The following is a 16,062-nucleotide window of genomic DNA, read 5'->3' on the forward strand; positions in this document are numbered from 1 at the left end:
GGTTATCATCTGGAAAACCCTGATCAGGCAAGTTTCATCGATAAGACACTGAGGTGACTGATGGAAGTACATCAATTGTGGATGTCCTGGAACAGCATATCTCTCTCTGAAAACCAAGAACTACCTTCCTGAATGGTAACCATTTAACTTTCAAGCAATAAACCCTGGTGAACTTTATAAATGTTAACTTCTGTGCACAGTATAAGAATTGCCTGCAACCAGTGAACTTGGAGGAATGAGAACTTTTCTGAACTTACACACACATTACATACATATGCGGTTAGAATTAGAAGGGGGGTTAAGTTAATAATAGATAAGTTAAAGTTTGATTCTGTTTTCATGTTTAAAGATAATTAAAAGCAACTTTTGTTTATGTAACCATTTGTCTTGGTGAATATCTATTGCTGTTGGGTTTATGGGTCCTCTGGGCTCGTAACAATGGCCAAAAGCAGGCAGCCTTACTCTGAGTTTCTAGTCAACAAAGTGGAGAAAAACAGAGAGTTAAGAAAAGTATCCATGCAGGTGATCAAGTGGTTATGGAACGTTCAACAAATGAAAATACCCTGTACAACAAAATTGATGTCTTATGAAAGACATCACTTTTGAGGAGGTTAATCTACCAGATACAAGCCACAGTGGTCAGGTCTCTGGCATGAAGTTTGGCCCTCTGGCTCAGAAAAGTAGGTGGATGGGTGGAGAGAGAAGAGGATTGAGTCTTCGGCATTCTCTTTTTAAAAAATATTTTATTTTTGTTTTTTTTTTTCAAAAAATATACAATATATTATACTTTTTCCTCACATACACCACAAACAAAAGCAAAAACAAAACAGTCCCTCACTCCCCCCTCCCCACCCCCCCCCCCCTTCCATACATACAGGTCCATTCACCATCAGAGCTTACATTTTTGTTTTTTTAATACTTACTTTTATACCCTTTCTTTTTCCTTTTTATTACTGTATCTGAGCCTCTGTGTGGTCCGGGTATGACTGCCATACCTTTACAAAATTGTCATATTTATTCTTTGTTGTATGTGATATTTTTCCATAGGTATACAGCTGTTCATTTCCACAGTCCATCATGCGATGAATAAAGAGGAGTTGGACTTCCAAATGATAGCGATGGGTTTTTTTTTTGCTACTGCTAGTTCTATTTTTATAAATGAGATTTGATATTTGGAGTCCACGGCATTCTCAAGTGGGAGGGTGAGCAGAGAGATATCATGGTCCATGTTGGGACTAATGATATGGTCAGAATAAAGGCAGGACAAGGTACTAGAATCTTGGTTTTTAAATGATATTAAGGCCTTGGTTAAGATAGAGGTGTATCAGCAAGGAATGAACAAGGTACTGAGTATAAGAAATGCATGAAAACACTAAAGAAAATCTGGAGGGCTAAAAGAAGGCATGAGGTTGTTCTGGTACATATGGTGAAAGGAAATTCAAAAGGTTTCTATAGATATAGCAAGAGCAAAAGGATAACAAGGGACAAAATTGATCCTGTTGAATAGTTGAGTAGTCAGCTATGCAAAAGAGGTGGGGGCAGGTCTTAAATATGTTTTTTTCATCTCAATTTGCTCAGAAAATTGACACAGTTTGTAGAAGTGAGGCAAAACAACAGTAAAGTTAGAGAAGGAGGAGGTTGCTGTCTTGAGGTAAATAAGGGTGGATAAATCCCAAGAGCCTGACAAGATATCCAATGGACCTCAAGGGAGTCTAATGTAGAAATTGCACGTCCCTAGCAGAGGTATTTAAAACATCATTGACCATGGGTAAGATGCAGGAGGATTGAAGGATAATTAATTTTGTTCCATTTTTTTAAGAAAGGCTCTAAGAATAATCCAGGAAATTATAGTCTGGTGAGCCTGATATCAGTGGGTAAATTATTGGAAGGTATTCGAAGAGACTGGATATACAAGGATTTGGATAGATGGGGAATGATTTGAGATTGTCATCATGGCTTTATGGGTGGCAAATTGTGCTTAACCAGTCTTGTAGAGTGTTTTGAGGAGGTTACCAAGAAAGGTGATAAAGGAAAAGCAGTGGATGTTGTCTACATGGACTTTGGTAATGCCTTTGAGAAGATGCTGCATGGGAGGTTGGTCACGAAGGTTCAGACACTCTGTATTCAGGATGAGATAGTAATATTCATATATTACACTCTGGGTATTTCCCATGAGTTGTGTTAACATGATTTAGAATGTCAATTTGATTTTTCTCTTGCCTTCATGAGTTTCAATCAAATAAACCCTAAAATAATCAGCAATTTAAGGAAAGTACAATAAAAACAGAAGGAATGTATTTTTTATAAAATAGTCATGTGCAATTGGGATGTGGACCTTTCTGGTGTGATCCTCTTTGAGGAAGTGAGGAATACCTTTTGTTGACACCTTGAATTTCTTTTGGGAAAGCTCCCATTGTGGTGATAGGTGAAAAGTTCCAGGATTTTAATCCACACCAATGCAGTGACTGAGATATATGTCCAAGTCTGGATAATGTTTGTGGCATGGAAACGATCTTGCAGGTGTTGAGATTCTAAAGTGCTTTCCATCTTTGCTCTACCATATTGTACAAGTCACAAGTCCAGTCAGATGCAGTTGTAAAAGCCTTGGTAAGTTGTTGGACTGCGGAGAAATGGAATATCCAAGATAATGAATGCATTGACAGATAAGAAGGTTGGAACTGAATATTTGGATGTGCGTATAGGCATTAATTTCTCTTGAAAATATTTACCCTCGCATCTAAAGACAAATGTGTCCAATTGTGATTCCAATAGTGATTTTGATATACCTGTGGCAACCTTGACTAACCAATATAGGAGGAACATTTCATTTCTTCAATTGAATTACCTTCCTCCCCATTCATTATCCCATGTTACTCAACCCCAGCACTAACCTATCAACAATAATTTTCTTTTAAGATACCCTTCTAATGTTCATGTGCTATATCATGCTCTGTTTTAGGAGTAAATATAACCAGCAATCTGTCCTGGTTCTATCACATTGAAGCTATTGCTAAGAAGGCACACCAATACTTGTACTTTCTTTGAAGCCTGAAAAATTCAGCATGTCTCCATTGTCAACTAATGTTGATAGATGCACCACAGAAAATATCCTGACTGGATGTTTCATAGCTTGGTATGGGAACAGCTCTATCCAAGACCATAAGAGTTTTGAATGCAGCTTGGGCAATCATGCAAGCCAACCACCTCTCCATCAACACTGTCTGTACTTCTCACTGCCCTGGGAAAGCTGTCAATATACCAAAAGGCCCATCCCACTGGATCACAAGTTCTTCCCTCTTCGGTAGATGCATGAGTTTGGAAACACACAGCAGAATCAAGTATGGTACTTCCCCACTGTCATCTGGACTTCTAACTGGAAAAATGATGTTCCCCTTACGCTGTATTAACTGAACTGTCTGGATTCAACAGACTGGACCATGTCCAGCAGCAAAACTGAATTAATATGCTCACATCAAAAAGAAAAATAATGATGCACCTTATCTGAGGATTAAAATCCTCAGAAAGAGTCTGGCCTAGACAGTGTTCCTGGCCATGTCCTTGATACCTACATGAACCAAATAACTCAAGTTTTTGAGCCATTTTCAACCACTCACTGCTACAGTCTGAGTTCCCAACTTCTAGCAAATGGACATTCATCATACCATACCTAAGAAGAGCAAGGTGACCTGTGACAGATTATAGATATGTTTTTGGGAGATAAATTGGGGCAGGTTTTTTAGTGTAGGCCACATACAAACACATTAAAACAGATCTTATTTCAAATATTGGAGTTCTGCTCATGCTAGACAGGTTGGCTCCAAGAGCCTTTGCAAAAGCTTTGGAGAGTGCCTAAGAGATTTCACTAATAGATTGTTGTTTACAAAAAGGCAACAGATGAAAGAACACGTCAGAGCCGCAGGCTGTCTGGAGTGGAACTTGCTGTTCTAAGATGTTCGTGTGGTTTTACAAGCAGAGAGAGAAAAACAGGCTTTTTCTCTGAGAAAATTGAGTTCTGCAGTGCTACAGTCAGCAGCAGCAGCTGGGACTGGAACAGGACAAGCTGGAAAGCTTGTGGAAAAACCCCATTTGGAAGATGGGTTGTGAGTGCTTAGTTCAGCCTGGTCAAAGCCCTTGTGGTTCATACAAGTGGAGAGGACTGGCTGCCTAATGTTTCATTTGAAATAAGAGAAGCAAAAAGGAACTCTGTGGTGACCTGAAAAACCCTGATGGGGCAAGTTTCTTCGACAAGACACTGAAGTGACTGGTTACAAAGAATCAGTTGTGGGTATCCTGCGAACAACAAATTTCTCTCTGAAAACTGACAAGAACCTTCCTGCACAGTAACCATTTACCTTTCAAGCACCAAACCTTACGATCTTCATAAATGTGGAATTCTGTGCACAGTATAAGAATTGCCTGCAACCAGTAAACTTGGAGGAATGAGAAGTGAGATTGGACTGTGAACCAAAGAACTTTTCTGAACTTACATACACATTACTTACATGTGCGTTTAGAATTAGAAGGGGGTTAAGTTAGGTTAATTAAGTTAATAGTAACAAGTTAAAGTTTGATCCTGTTTCCATGTTAAAGAATTAAAAACAACTTTTGTTTAAGTAACTATTTGTCTTGGTGAATATCTATTGCTGCTGGATTTTGGGGTCCTCTGAGCTCGTACGGATCATTTCCTTTTTTGTTTGTTATGATATCTAGTTTAGATGTAACCGATTTCTTATTTGTCTTTGTATATTTCCTTTTTCATATTACCTCTTTATAGTTAGGTAAATATGGCTTCTACTTTTTGTACTATTATGTAAAATTTAATAAAAATATTGAAACAAAATTTAATTTATTTTCAAATATATTTATTTATTTGTTTTCTTGACCTTTTTGCCAGTTGTTTGAGTTTCTGGTTGATTGAGTGCTGCTTACTATATGTGACAAGAAACTCTCATTAATCTGCATTTTAGTTTGATTTTCACAGTACAAGTTTTACTGAAAATTGGTTGACTTGGCTGGATAGCATGCAAAATAAAGTTTTTCACTGACTCATTGTTTTTCACTGACACAATGCATACAATTGAATTCAACATGAAACACCTGATTAGCAGTTTTGTATGCTTACGTGCTCACCAATCCAAACTATTAATTCTTCGTGTATAACCTTGTATGAGAACCAGCGAACTATTAAACAATGCAGATATTGTTGTGAATCTTGTCTTCCTACAATTATCACTGACACATTCACTTCAGCAAAATTCAATAGTTGTGAAAGTGTGACCCATAACTAGAGTTCTTTCAGTAACTCAGATGCTGCCACATCCTACCACAACTGCAGCTATTATCTGCTAATTAGGACTAACTATAGAGAAGGCTCAGTTGCTTACTGCCTTAAAAATCTAATGCTGTTAAAAAAAAACTTAAGCTATTTCACCAACCATCATCCCCCCACCACTATCTCATAATTTTGCTGCAAAGGTAGACAACAGTGTGAACAAAATTCCCTTTGATTTTTCCCTTCCTACCATTTGGAATATGGTTCCATTTACTATCTAGTTACCCACAACAGAAAAATTAAGCTGAGGACTTGGTGACATTTTAATTAACATTATTTTTACTTCAGAGGTTGACATTCTAAACATACCAAACTCTTAATTAACAACAATTTTTAAATATCCTTCTTTCTGCTTTACAGATTTAAATAACACCACGAAGAGTTTATTCTCTGAGGAGTATTTAGCCAGAAGACAAAGTTTTCAAAAAGCAAGCTGTGCAAAGTGGCCATTGCCGAGCTGCAGGAGACTGATCAAAGTCTTGGGAGGTAAGGAAGTACTTCAGTGTTACAGATTGTTCCAAACAACAACTGGCTCTGTAACCAATCTCAATTTTGAAGGTTTATTTTGAAAAGTTGAGTGAAAAGAAACAAGATATGTCCTAACTAATGCAAAGTTTTTAAAATGTGCACTGTTAGTTCTTTGTGGCTCAGCGTCAAAATCTTTTTATAATTCTCTGAAATGCTGCGGGCCATTTTAGTGTTTTAAAAGGAACACACACACATTACATCAGTCTCTTACCATACTAGATTAGCTGAGTAAAATCAGGTAGGCAGGTGTGTACCGCAACAAAGGAAGTTCTGTGATATTTCCTCCAGACTTATTCTTAGCCATAATTTTACCTGACACAAAGGGCCCATCACCTTTTTTTTGTCGAACAATTTGGCTGCTATCCGTAAATTACTAACTTTACAATAACTTTTGGCTCACAGTTTATCTAAGAAAGGACAAATCTTATTCATTTTATGATAGTGAACATCAAGGTAATGGCCTGTGAATCTTCTACAGTATGTTTGTGATTATCTGAAAACCACTTTATCAAAATTCTCAATTATCCGGAAAGATTTTTAGCAGAGACATGATGTCACAAGATCAAAAAAAGTCAATTTTTTTTTAACCTGCCACGCTCAAGTGCAACTCTGACGTGCTGTTAGCACCATTTTGAAACTATGGAGCTCTCTTGTAAGAATTAAATATTTATTTCATGCTTGAAAAACCTTACCTTCTTCCTTTTAGTTGTTTTAACTGCTGATACAAATATTATGCTAATGCTACTGGGCTGGGATCAGAGCGGGGACTTCAGGCTCACGATTAGGTTTGGCGCTGGCAGTGGGAAGGTGTTGGAATCAACGACGGCCGATACAAGTATTCTGCTGCTTAAACTGGGCTGCTTAAAGCCATTTCTCAGATATTCAGAAAATGCAGTTCACCGATACACATCCGGACCTGAGCGTTTTGGATAATCAGAAACATACTGTATAATGAACTAATTAGAAACAGTCATTCAGTATAACTGGTAATTTGCATCATACTGTGTTTGTGTCTGACAATTGATGGTGGGAAGGAGAAATCCTTAGAGAGGAAGTAAGGGAGTGTGAAAATGAAAAATAGAATCTCAATTACTTCATTATTTTCCTGTTAATTAATTGTAGACAGTGACTTAGTATAAGGAGAGGAATTCTGTCACAATTTTGAATCCTTCAATAAGGACAATATTGCTACATGGAATGCAGTAGCCTTAAATGTTTATCAAGGTGCAGGCTGCTACTGTTTTTATAATGACAGGATCAAAATTAAATAATACCTCCCCTGACTTGAAGACATAAAATAACCTTTTTAGTAACTTATCTAATGGTCCTCTAATACCAGGGGAATTAGGGGATATGGGGAGAAGGCAGGTAGGTGGAGTTAAGTCATAAATTAGATCAGCCATGATCGTATTGAATGGCGGAGCAGGCTCGATGGGCCATTTTTGGCCTACTCCTGTTCCTACTTCCTATGTTCCTATGTTCCTATACCAAGGAAGAGATCTTGATACGACAAGATAAATTAGCTGAGCTTGGTGGAAAACTCACTACAGGTAATTGTAGCTGTCACCTCAATTTCCTGTGTAACTCATGTTTAATCTAAGTGCTGAAATCCTTTGAATGCTGCAATTTTGGATTTGAGCTATTTTTTTTGTGGTAGGCACTGGGAAAATCAAGCAATATCATGATAAAACAAAAAAGTAAACGATGCCAAAAATTAGAATTAATATTCTTTTAGGAACAACTTGACCTGATCCTGCTCCTATTTGCAATGTTATTGTGTGACCTCAAGATTAGATTAATTAACAGACATTCCTGAGTATCAAAAGACTACCTGAAATATGAAATACACCCCAAGGAATCTACATAATTGATGCTCAAGGATATACAAACCAAATAAAAAATTGTTAAAGAAAATAAGGGCATATTCAATGAGAGTTTAGGAAGTTGTAAGACTAACCAAAACAGAGAGAAAATTATTCCTGTTAAATCTCCTCTGTACTGCCTCCAAAGCAAGTATATCCTTTCTCAAGCAAGGAGACCAGAACTGCATACACTGCTCCAGGTGTATACCTTACTTTTACCCTGTGCAAGTAACAGTTGTGGCAGAACTTCCCTGCTCTTGAATTCAATCCCTCAAGCAATGAAGGGCAAAATCCCTTTGACTCCTTTTTTAAAATATTTTATTTAAAAGTTTTAAAAACCACAACTACAATTATTAAACAATAAACTGAAAAAAATGATACATATGTGGTGTGTGTATCCCTTATACCTCCCTCCCTCCCCACCCCCCAACCACCCATAAACCCCTAAAATAAAAAAAGAGGAAAAAAGGAGAATGTCAAGAACACAAATATAACCTCAATTCAATAGCTCTGGAGCTGAGAATTACCACCGGAACAAGTTATTGAGAGCTCTCAAACTTTCAAACCAACATATTGTAAGTATGGGCTCCATATTTTCAAAACAAAATTATATTTATTATGCAAATTATATGTTATTTTTTCAAGTGGAATACAAGTACGTAATTCAGCATCCCATCTCTGCATTCCTAAATCTACACCTGATTTCCAAGTAATTGCTATGCATTTTTTAGAAATAGCTATAGCTAATCATAAAAGTTCAATTCATAGTTTACGTTCATTTAAGACTAATCAATTTAAAATTGCCCAACAAAAATAAGATTGGATCGAGTGGCAGTTTTACCTTTAATATTTGTTCCAAAAATACTTTTATCTCTATCCATAAAGGTTTTACCCTGGGAAATTGCCAAGTAGAATGAAAAAAATGAGCCTACTTCTTGACCACATTGAAAACATAAATCTGATAATGTTGAATTTTTTAAAAATTTTGGGGGAGATAAATATAATTGATGTAAAAAATTATATTGAACCAAGCTATACCATACATTAATAATTTTTGTTATACTATCTTTACATAACTCCATCCAATCAATCTTTCTATCTAAATTTAACTTCCATCTTAATCTTGATTTATGAATATCTTCCTTAGGAGCTTTTCTTTGAATTAATTTATACATTTCTGAAATAAATGTATTCAAATCATCTTTGGTAATCAATAATTCTAATTAATTCTGTCTAGGCAATCTCAAATTTTGACCTAATTTATCAATCAAAAAGGCTTTAACTTGAGAATAACTAAAAAAGTAGTATTCAGAACATTTAATTTTTCCTTCCTTCATTGAAAAGTAATAAGTTTACCAGCTTCAAAAGAGTCTTCTATTTTTTAATCCCCATTTGACTCCAATTTATCAAAAAATGATTATTCATAGTAAAAGGAAAAAGTTTATTTTGATATAAAGGCATTTTCCGAGAGATTAAACCTCTTACACCAGCTCATAATCTATTTTGTTACATAATTCAATTAAATGTTTGAAAATAGGTGTATCTTTAATGCCTATTAACAGATTTGAATTCCATTTATAAATAAATTCCTGCACATATTTTTCATCTATTTTATTTAATTTTATTTTAACCCAAGTTAAAGATTTCTCTAAATAATAAACTTCAATTGGGCTGCTATATAATAATTCTCGAAATGTGGAAGTTGTAAACCTTCTAATTCAAACTTCCAAATTAATTTTTCTGAATAAATTCTGGCTATCTTTCCTTTCCATTTAAAAAAAACATCCTAATAATTAAATTTAAAACCTTAAAATTTTTTGAGGTATATTACAAGGAATGGACTGAAAACGATATTGAATCCTTGGAAAAATATTCATTTTAATACAGTTAAAGTTATAGGTTATAGGTAAATTATTCCATCTAATTAAATCATCCTTGATTTAATTAAATAATGGTAAATAATTCAATCTTTATAAATTATTCAAATCTTTTTCAATTTTGATGCTAAATATTTAATTCCATTATCTGACCATCTAAATTGAACATTTTTTTTTACGTTGAGTATAATCCCCATCAACCAAAGGCATAATTTTTCTTTTATCCCAATAAATTTTAAACCTGATATTTCACCACATTCTCTCAATCTTGTACATAAAAAATGCAAAGAATTTAAAGGATTTGTGATGTCATCAGCAAATAAATTAATCTTGTATTCCTCACTACTAATTTTAATTCGCTTAATATTAGTACATTGTCTTATTAATTGTGCTAAAGGTTCAAATGCTAGAAAAAAAATAAAGCTGGAGATAAAGGGCATCTGTGTCTAGTCAATGTAGTCATTGGAAAAGCTGAAGAAATTTTCCCATTAGTTACAACTTTAGCAGAAGGATTTTTTTAAAATAAAATATTAACCCAATCAACAAATGTTGATCCAAACCCAAATTTTTCTAATACCTTAAATAAATAATTCCATTCTAATCTATCCAAAGTCTTCTTGGCATCTAAAGCTAAAACCAATGCAAATTCCGACTTATTTTGAGACACATGTATTAAACTAATTAATTTAGCAATATTATCTGCATAATGTCACTTTTTAACAAAGCCAGATTGATCCATATGAATTAAATCCATTAACTATTTAGTCAATCTGTTTGCTAGAACTTCAGATATAATTTTATAATCAACAGCAATATAGCAATATTTGGCCTACAAGATTCAGTTTTTAATAAATTTCTATCTTTCTTAGGTATAACAGTTATGATTGCATTTGAAAAAGAATGGTTTCCATTGCCTATTTCAACACCTCCATAAAAGGAGGTGTTTCTTATAAAATTCTGGCAGAAAACTATCATTTCCCAAAGACTTACCACTTTGTAAAGAATTAAGAGCATTAATAATTTCTTTAACTGTAAATGGGGCATCTAAGTCTTTCTGATCTTTGCAATTTAAAGAAGAAAGATTAATTTCAGATTTTAAAAAAATTATTGTTCTTAACTTCATCATTATCAGGCTGAGATGTATATAAATTAAAATAAAAATCTTTAAAGGAATCATTTATTTCTTGTGGTTTATGTATTTTTTTTAAATTTATTTTAATAACATTAAGAGACCTTGAGGTTTGTTCCACCTTCAATTGCCAAGCCAAAACCTATGTCCTTCCCCCCCAATTCATAATACTTCTGTCTAGTTTTCTCATTCATTTTTTGTTCTTTAAATTTGTATCAAATTATAATTTATTCTTTATTAAATATTTTTTCTTCAGATATATTTTTCTGCAAATCTTTTTTCTAAATTCTCTATTTCGTTTTCCAATTTATCAAATTCTTTAAGATGATCCTTTTTAATTTTAGCTGAATAACTTATTATTTGACCTTTTAAATAGCTTTCAAAGCATCCCATAAAATAAATTTAATATCCATTGAATTAGTATTAATATCTAAATATTCCTGAATTTGTCTTTTTATATAATTACAAAAATCAACATTTCTTAACAATGAAGAATTAAAACGATTTTTCCTTTTCAGGAACTGTACATGAAATCAAAAGATGTGAATGGTCTGATACAATTCAAGCCTTATATTCTGCATGTGTAATTCTTCCTTGTAATTGAGCTGATATTAGACACATATCTATTCTTGTGTAAGAATCATATCTATAAAAATAAAAAGTATAATATTTTTCTTTTGGATTTAATCTTCACCAAATTCAAATCCTTCATCAAAGCCAAAATTCTTCTAGATGTTTTTGTTCTAGTAACTGATTTTTGTGACTTATCTAATAATCGATCTAAACAACAATTAAAATCTCCACCAATTAATACATTTTCATTTGCTTCAGCAAGATGTAAAAAAGAATCTTAGATAAATTTTTCATCTTCAATGTTAGGCGCATAAATATTCATAAGTATCCACATCTCCAAATAAAGTTGAAAATGTATTTTAAAAAATCTTCCCACGAATCTGTAACTACAGATTGTATCTTAAAAGGTCATTTCTTATTCATCAAAATAGCAACTCGTTTTGCCTTAGAATTAAACAAATAAGCTATCACTTGACCTGCCCACTCTCTTTTTAATTTTTGATGTTCTTTTTCAGTTAAGTGAATCTCTTGTAAAAAAGCAATATCAACCCTCAATTTCTTAATATAAGCCAAAAAATTCTCTTTATTGGGTTATTAACCCCATTCACATTAAAAGTTATCAAATTTAAAACATTATTAATAGCCATATCTCAAGTCTCAAAAGTAAAGATCTCTCACCACCCATCCCAGTGGACCCCACTCCATACAAATTTTCAAAAATAATTGACACCTCCAAAGAAAAGGATCAAAAGAAGAAAAAAAACCCTTAAAGTAAACAAAAACAAAAGAAGTACTGATATTAAAAAGAACTAGTACTCTATTGTATGGGAAGTGACCTTCGCTGCTACGGAAGAAGACAAAAAGTCTACCTTCCCCCAGACAGAATACACATAGATTCATTTATACTTTTCATTGAAATATAAACAGCTTCTTTGAGATCCTTATTCACTTGGTGATCATCAATCGATTCTCCATGTTCTAACATCTGACGTTTATCTTGCATCTTATCAGCTTGACAATCTCACCTTTTGAACAGATTGACTTTGAATTTGAACTTGTCTAATATTAGGCAAGGAATTAGCAAATTCCAGAGCCTCATCTTCATCAGTGAAAAATCGCAACTGATTTTCTCCAGAAAAAACACATGGCTGGTTATTGAAAAGAAAACTTGTATCCCTTTTTCCTTTTAACGATAGATATACTCAAATCTGCATAAAAGTATACTCTATTGTTTCCAACTATTTGTTGTTTATGTTATTTTGAACTGCCAATCTTAATATTTCTTTATTTTAATCTAATCAGAATAGAGCATGGTGGTTGTCCCGGAAATGGTTTCTTTCTATTAGCTCTATGTGCTCTATCTAATTCCAATCCATTGGAAAGTTTTCAGGGCCCATAATCTCTGGAATCCATTTTTGAAAGAATTGTACTGAATTGGGGCCTTTAAAGTCTTAAGGCAATCCAACAATTTTAACATTATTTCTGTGGCTATGATTCCCTAACACATCAATGTTTTGTAATAGTTCTTTCCTTTGAACTTCCCAAGCCATAAAAGAATCTTTCATTTTATTCACTGTGTCTTTATATTGCTCGACTTCAAACAAAAGTGTATATCTTTTTCAATTTTCTGGACTTTAACTTTAATCTTATCCACACTCTCAGCATACTTTGCCATTTCTAATTTAATGAAATTCATTTCACCTTTAAGATATTGAAATTTTGTACTGGCATCAGATTTAACAGACAATTTGGGCATCCATATGTTTAATCATTTTATCCATTCAATTCATAATTAAAGAAGTCTGAACTGAATAATCTATACCTTCAAGTTTAACTTCAGAATATTCAAACTTTGTTTCTTCCATACCTTGAATAAACTGGGATTCTTTTCCTCGATATAATGTTTCTACTCCCACCAGTTCTTCATACATTTCTGTTTCCCTTCATTTCTTCCTTCTTCCTCTTCACTCAATGATGAAATTAATCTTGTCTGTTTATGAGCCAATTGCTTAACCCTGGTCTGACTAACAATGCTAGCAGACCCTGCCTTAGCTGGCTCAATCGCTCCCTGAGCGGCATTGATTCAGTTGTGCTCATGCATAAATTCTCATGCATGCGCAGTTGTTCTTGCAATGGTTGTAGTTCAGCAACCTTCTTCTGAACTCCAGCGCCATCTTCGCTGGAGTTGCATTAACTTTAGCTGTCGCAGCACGAGTCGACCTCGGATGGAGAGGAGGAAAATCTGGAGGCTCCGTTGTTAAGGTAGGCTCAGTTTCTTCAATCATACTAACCTCATTAATAGTCTTTTTCTTTGCTGTTTAAGTCTTTGCTTTCCTTGTAGCCATTGTATTTCAGTTCAGAACAAGTTTCATGTTCTAAATTTTTTAAATATTTTTCAATTTGGTTTTTTAATTAATTCTGCTGGGAGAGGCGTATTTCCACGTCTCCGACCTAAACCATCATGCCACCCCACCCCACCCCTTGACTTCTTGAGTACCTGCTGCAGCTAAAAATGAATCTTTTCCACTTTGTGTATAAGCATTCCCAGTTGTCTCTGCATAACACCATACTGCAGTCTTTCACCATTTATATAGTAATCTGATTTACTCATTTTTCCTTCCATCATGGATGACTTCACAATGTACTCCATCTGCCAATCTCTTGTCTACTCACTTAACCTATCTATATCTCTTGACAGGTTCTCTGTGCAGTATGCTTTTGCACTCATTTTAGTTTCATTAGCAAATTTTAGATATGCTACATTTAGTCCCTTCCTTCAAATCATTCATGTGAAAAGCAAACAGTTGTTGGCTCACCGCCAGTCCCTGTGACATTCCACTAGCCATTGATTGCTAAACAGAGAATCACCTATTTTTCCCAACTCTCTGTCTTCTATTGGTTAATCAATCCTCTATCCATGCTGATACATTACCCCCTTACCTTATGCAGAAGTCTTTTGAGTGGCTCCATATTGACGCCTTCTGGAAATCTAAATATACCACATCCTACTGTTCCCCTCAATGCACTGCACTCATCCTATCTTCAAAGAACTCAGATGGTAAATGGTAAATTAGTAAAACTAACCTGTTCTTCCTGAATTCTTGTTGTGTGTGCCTGATGGAACAATTTGTATCCAGATGTCTCACTACTTGTTCCTTGATGATAACATCAAGCATTTTCCCAACTACGAATGTTAAACTAATATAATTACCTGCCTTTTGCAATCTACCAGGATCTGCCCAGATTCCAAAGAATTTTGGTAAATTACGACAAGTTCCTCAACTATAACTTCTGCCATTTCTTTCAGTACCCTGAGATCTTATTCCACCAGGACCAGGGGACTTATCAACCTTTAAATCCATCATAATACTACCTCTTCAGTGATAGGCATTGTATTGAGGTCCTCACCTCTTTGGCATGTTCTCCATGTCTTCCACTAAAAGATCTGACACAAATTATTTTTTCAAGGCCTTCGGCATTTCTGCAAGGAAAATTAAACTTTTTTTTAAAGAAAGGGCATGAATATTCAAATCTTATCTGAGCTTACCTTAATTATTAGGGCTGATTGAGCACGTCAGAGTGCCAAATGGCATGCTAATGCTGCTAGCATGAGTACTAGAGGAACTTCTGCTAGCTACATAAGTACTAGTATGCTGTACTTGTGCCACATTAGTCCTTGTACCACATAAGCCCTTGCACCACAGCAGTAACAGTGCCACATAAATCCTCGTGCCGCATTTAGTGCTAGTGCCACATAAGTCTTTGTGCCAGATAAGTATTTATTTTTCTCATGCTTGAAATAATGAATTGGTCAATAGAGGATAGTGTCTCAATGGAGCTAGTTGAGTAGACTAAATCTCTTTCTGGATACCATTTGTGCTCAGAATTTTTTGGTCACGGATACAAAAAATACAGACAAATTTATTAGAACAAAAAAAATTGTGAATAATTTCTGAATGATTGATTTCACCACAATGACAAATGCATGACGTGAAACTTAGTCAATACTGCTGTTTTACATTAAAAAGTTACAGTTGTAATTTTCCTTTGAATTTAAGTCAATTGAACATAGAACATTACAGCACAATACAGACCCTTCGGCTCTCAATGTTGTGCGCACCTTCTGTATATATACCTATCAAAAAAAACTAAACCTTCCCTATCTCATAACCCTCTATTTTTCTTTCATTCATGTTCCTGTCTAAGAGTCTCTTAAATGAACCCCTATTGTTTCAGTCTCCACCATCATCCCTCACAATGCATTCCCAGTATCTGCAACTTTCTATGTAAAAATAACTTAACCCTGGTGTTTCCCTTAAACTTTCTTCATTTTGTACAGGTGGCCTCTGGTGTTTGCTGCTCCTGCCCTGAGAAAAAGGCACTGTCTACCTATCTATGCTTACATAATCTTAAGGGCCTCTATTAAGTCACCTCTCATCCTTCTTCACTCCAAAGAGAAAAATCTTAGCTCTGCTAACTTTGCCTGTTCTCATAAATATTTGTGCATGTTTGTCTGTTCTCCATGCAAATCAATACGGAGCCCTCGAGAAATGTCCAAGGGGGTTCAGTAAGGATAACATTTGATGCTGAATGTCATGACCACATTGAATTTAACCTTTAAGGTCAAATTAAGTTCAAAAATGTTTTTTGACCAGCTTACACCGACTTGCACTGACATGTATTACTGTTTACTATAAATGTGGTAACATTTGATGCTGAATGTCATGACCACATTGAATTTAACCTTTAAGGTCATATGAA

General features: G+C 34.6%; 1 protein-coding gene across 4 annotated transcripts in view; it reads left to right on the forward strand.

Annotated features, from left to right (window-relative positions):
• The window catches only part of rnf180a (ring finger protein 180a), a 131,180-nt gene that overhangs the window by 102,421 nt on the left and 12,697 nt on the right, over positions 1-16,062 (forward strand). For 3 of the 4 annotated variants that reach the window (XR_011353513.1, XM_069924494.1, XM_069924492.1), the window contains one exon: positions 5,693-5,818. Coding sequence is in view for 3 of the 4 variants with exons in the window: in XM_069924494.1 (XP_069780595.1) it covers positions 5,693-5,818 (126 nt within the window). In the remaining variant the exon portion in view is untranslated. Of the gene's footprint in view, positions 1-5,692; positions 5,819-8,230; positions 8,300-16,062 lie in introns of those variants that run through there. The other variant, XM_069924495.1, reaches the window with a different exon arrangement.

Source organism: Narcine bancroftii, chromosome 3 (assembly GCF_036971445.1).
Source record: "Narcine bancroftii isolate sNarBan1 chromosome 3, sNarBan1.hap1, whole genome shotgun sequence".
Classification (NCBI taxonomy): Eukaryota; Metazoa; Chordata; class Chondrichthyes; order Torpediniformes; family Narcinidae; genus Narcine; species Narcine bancroftii.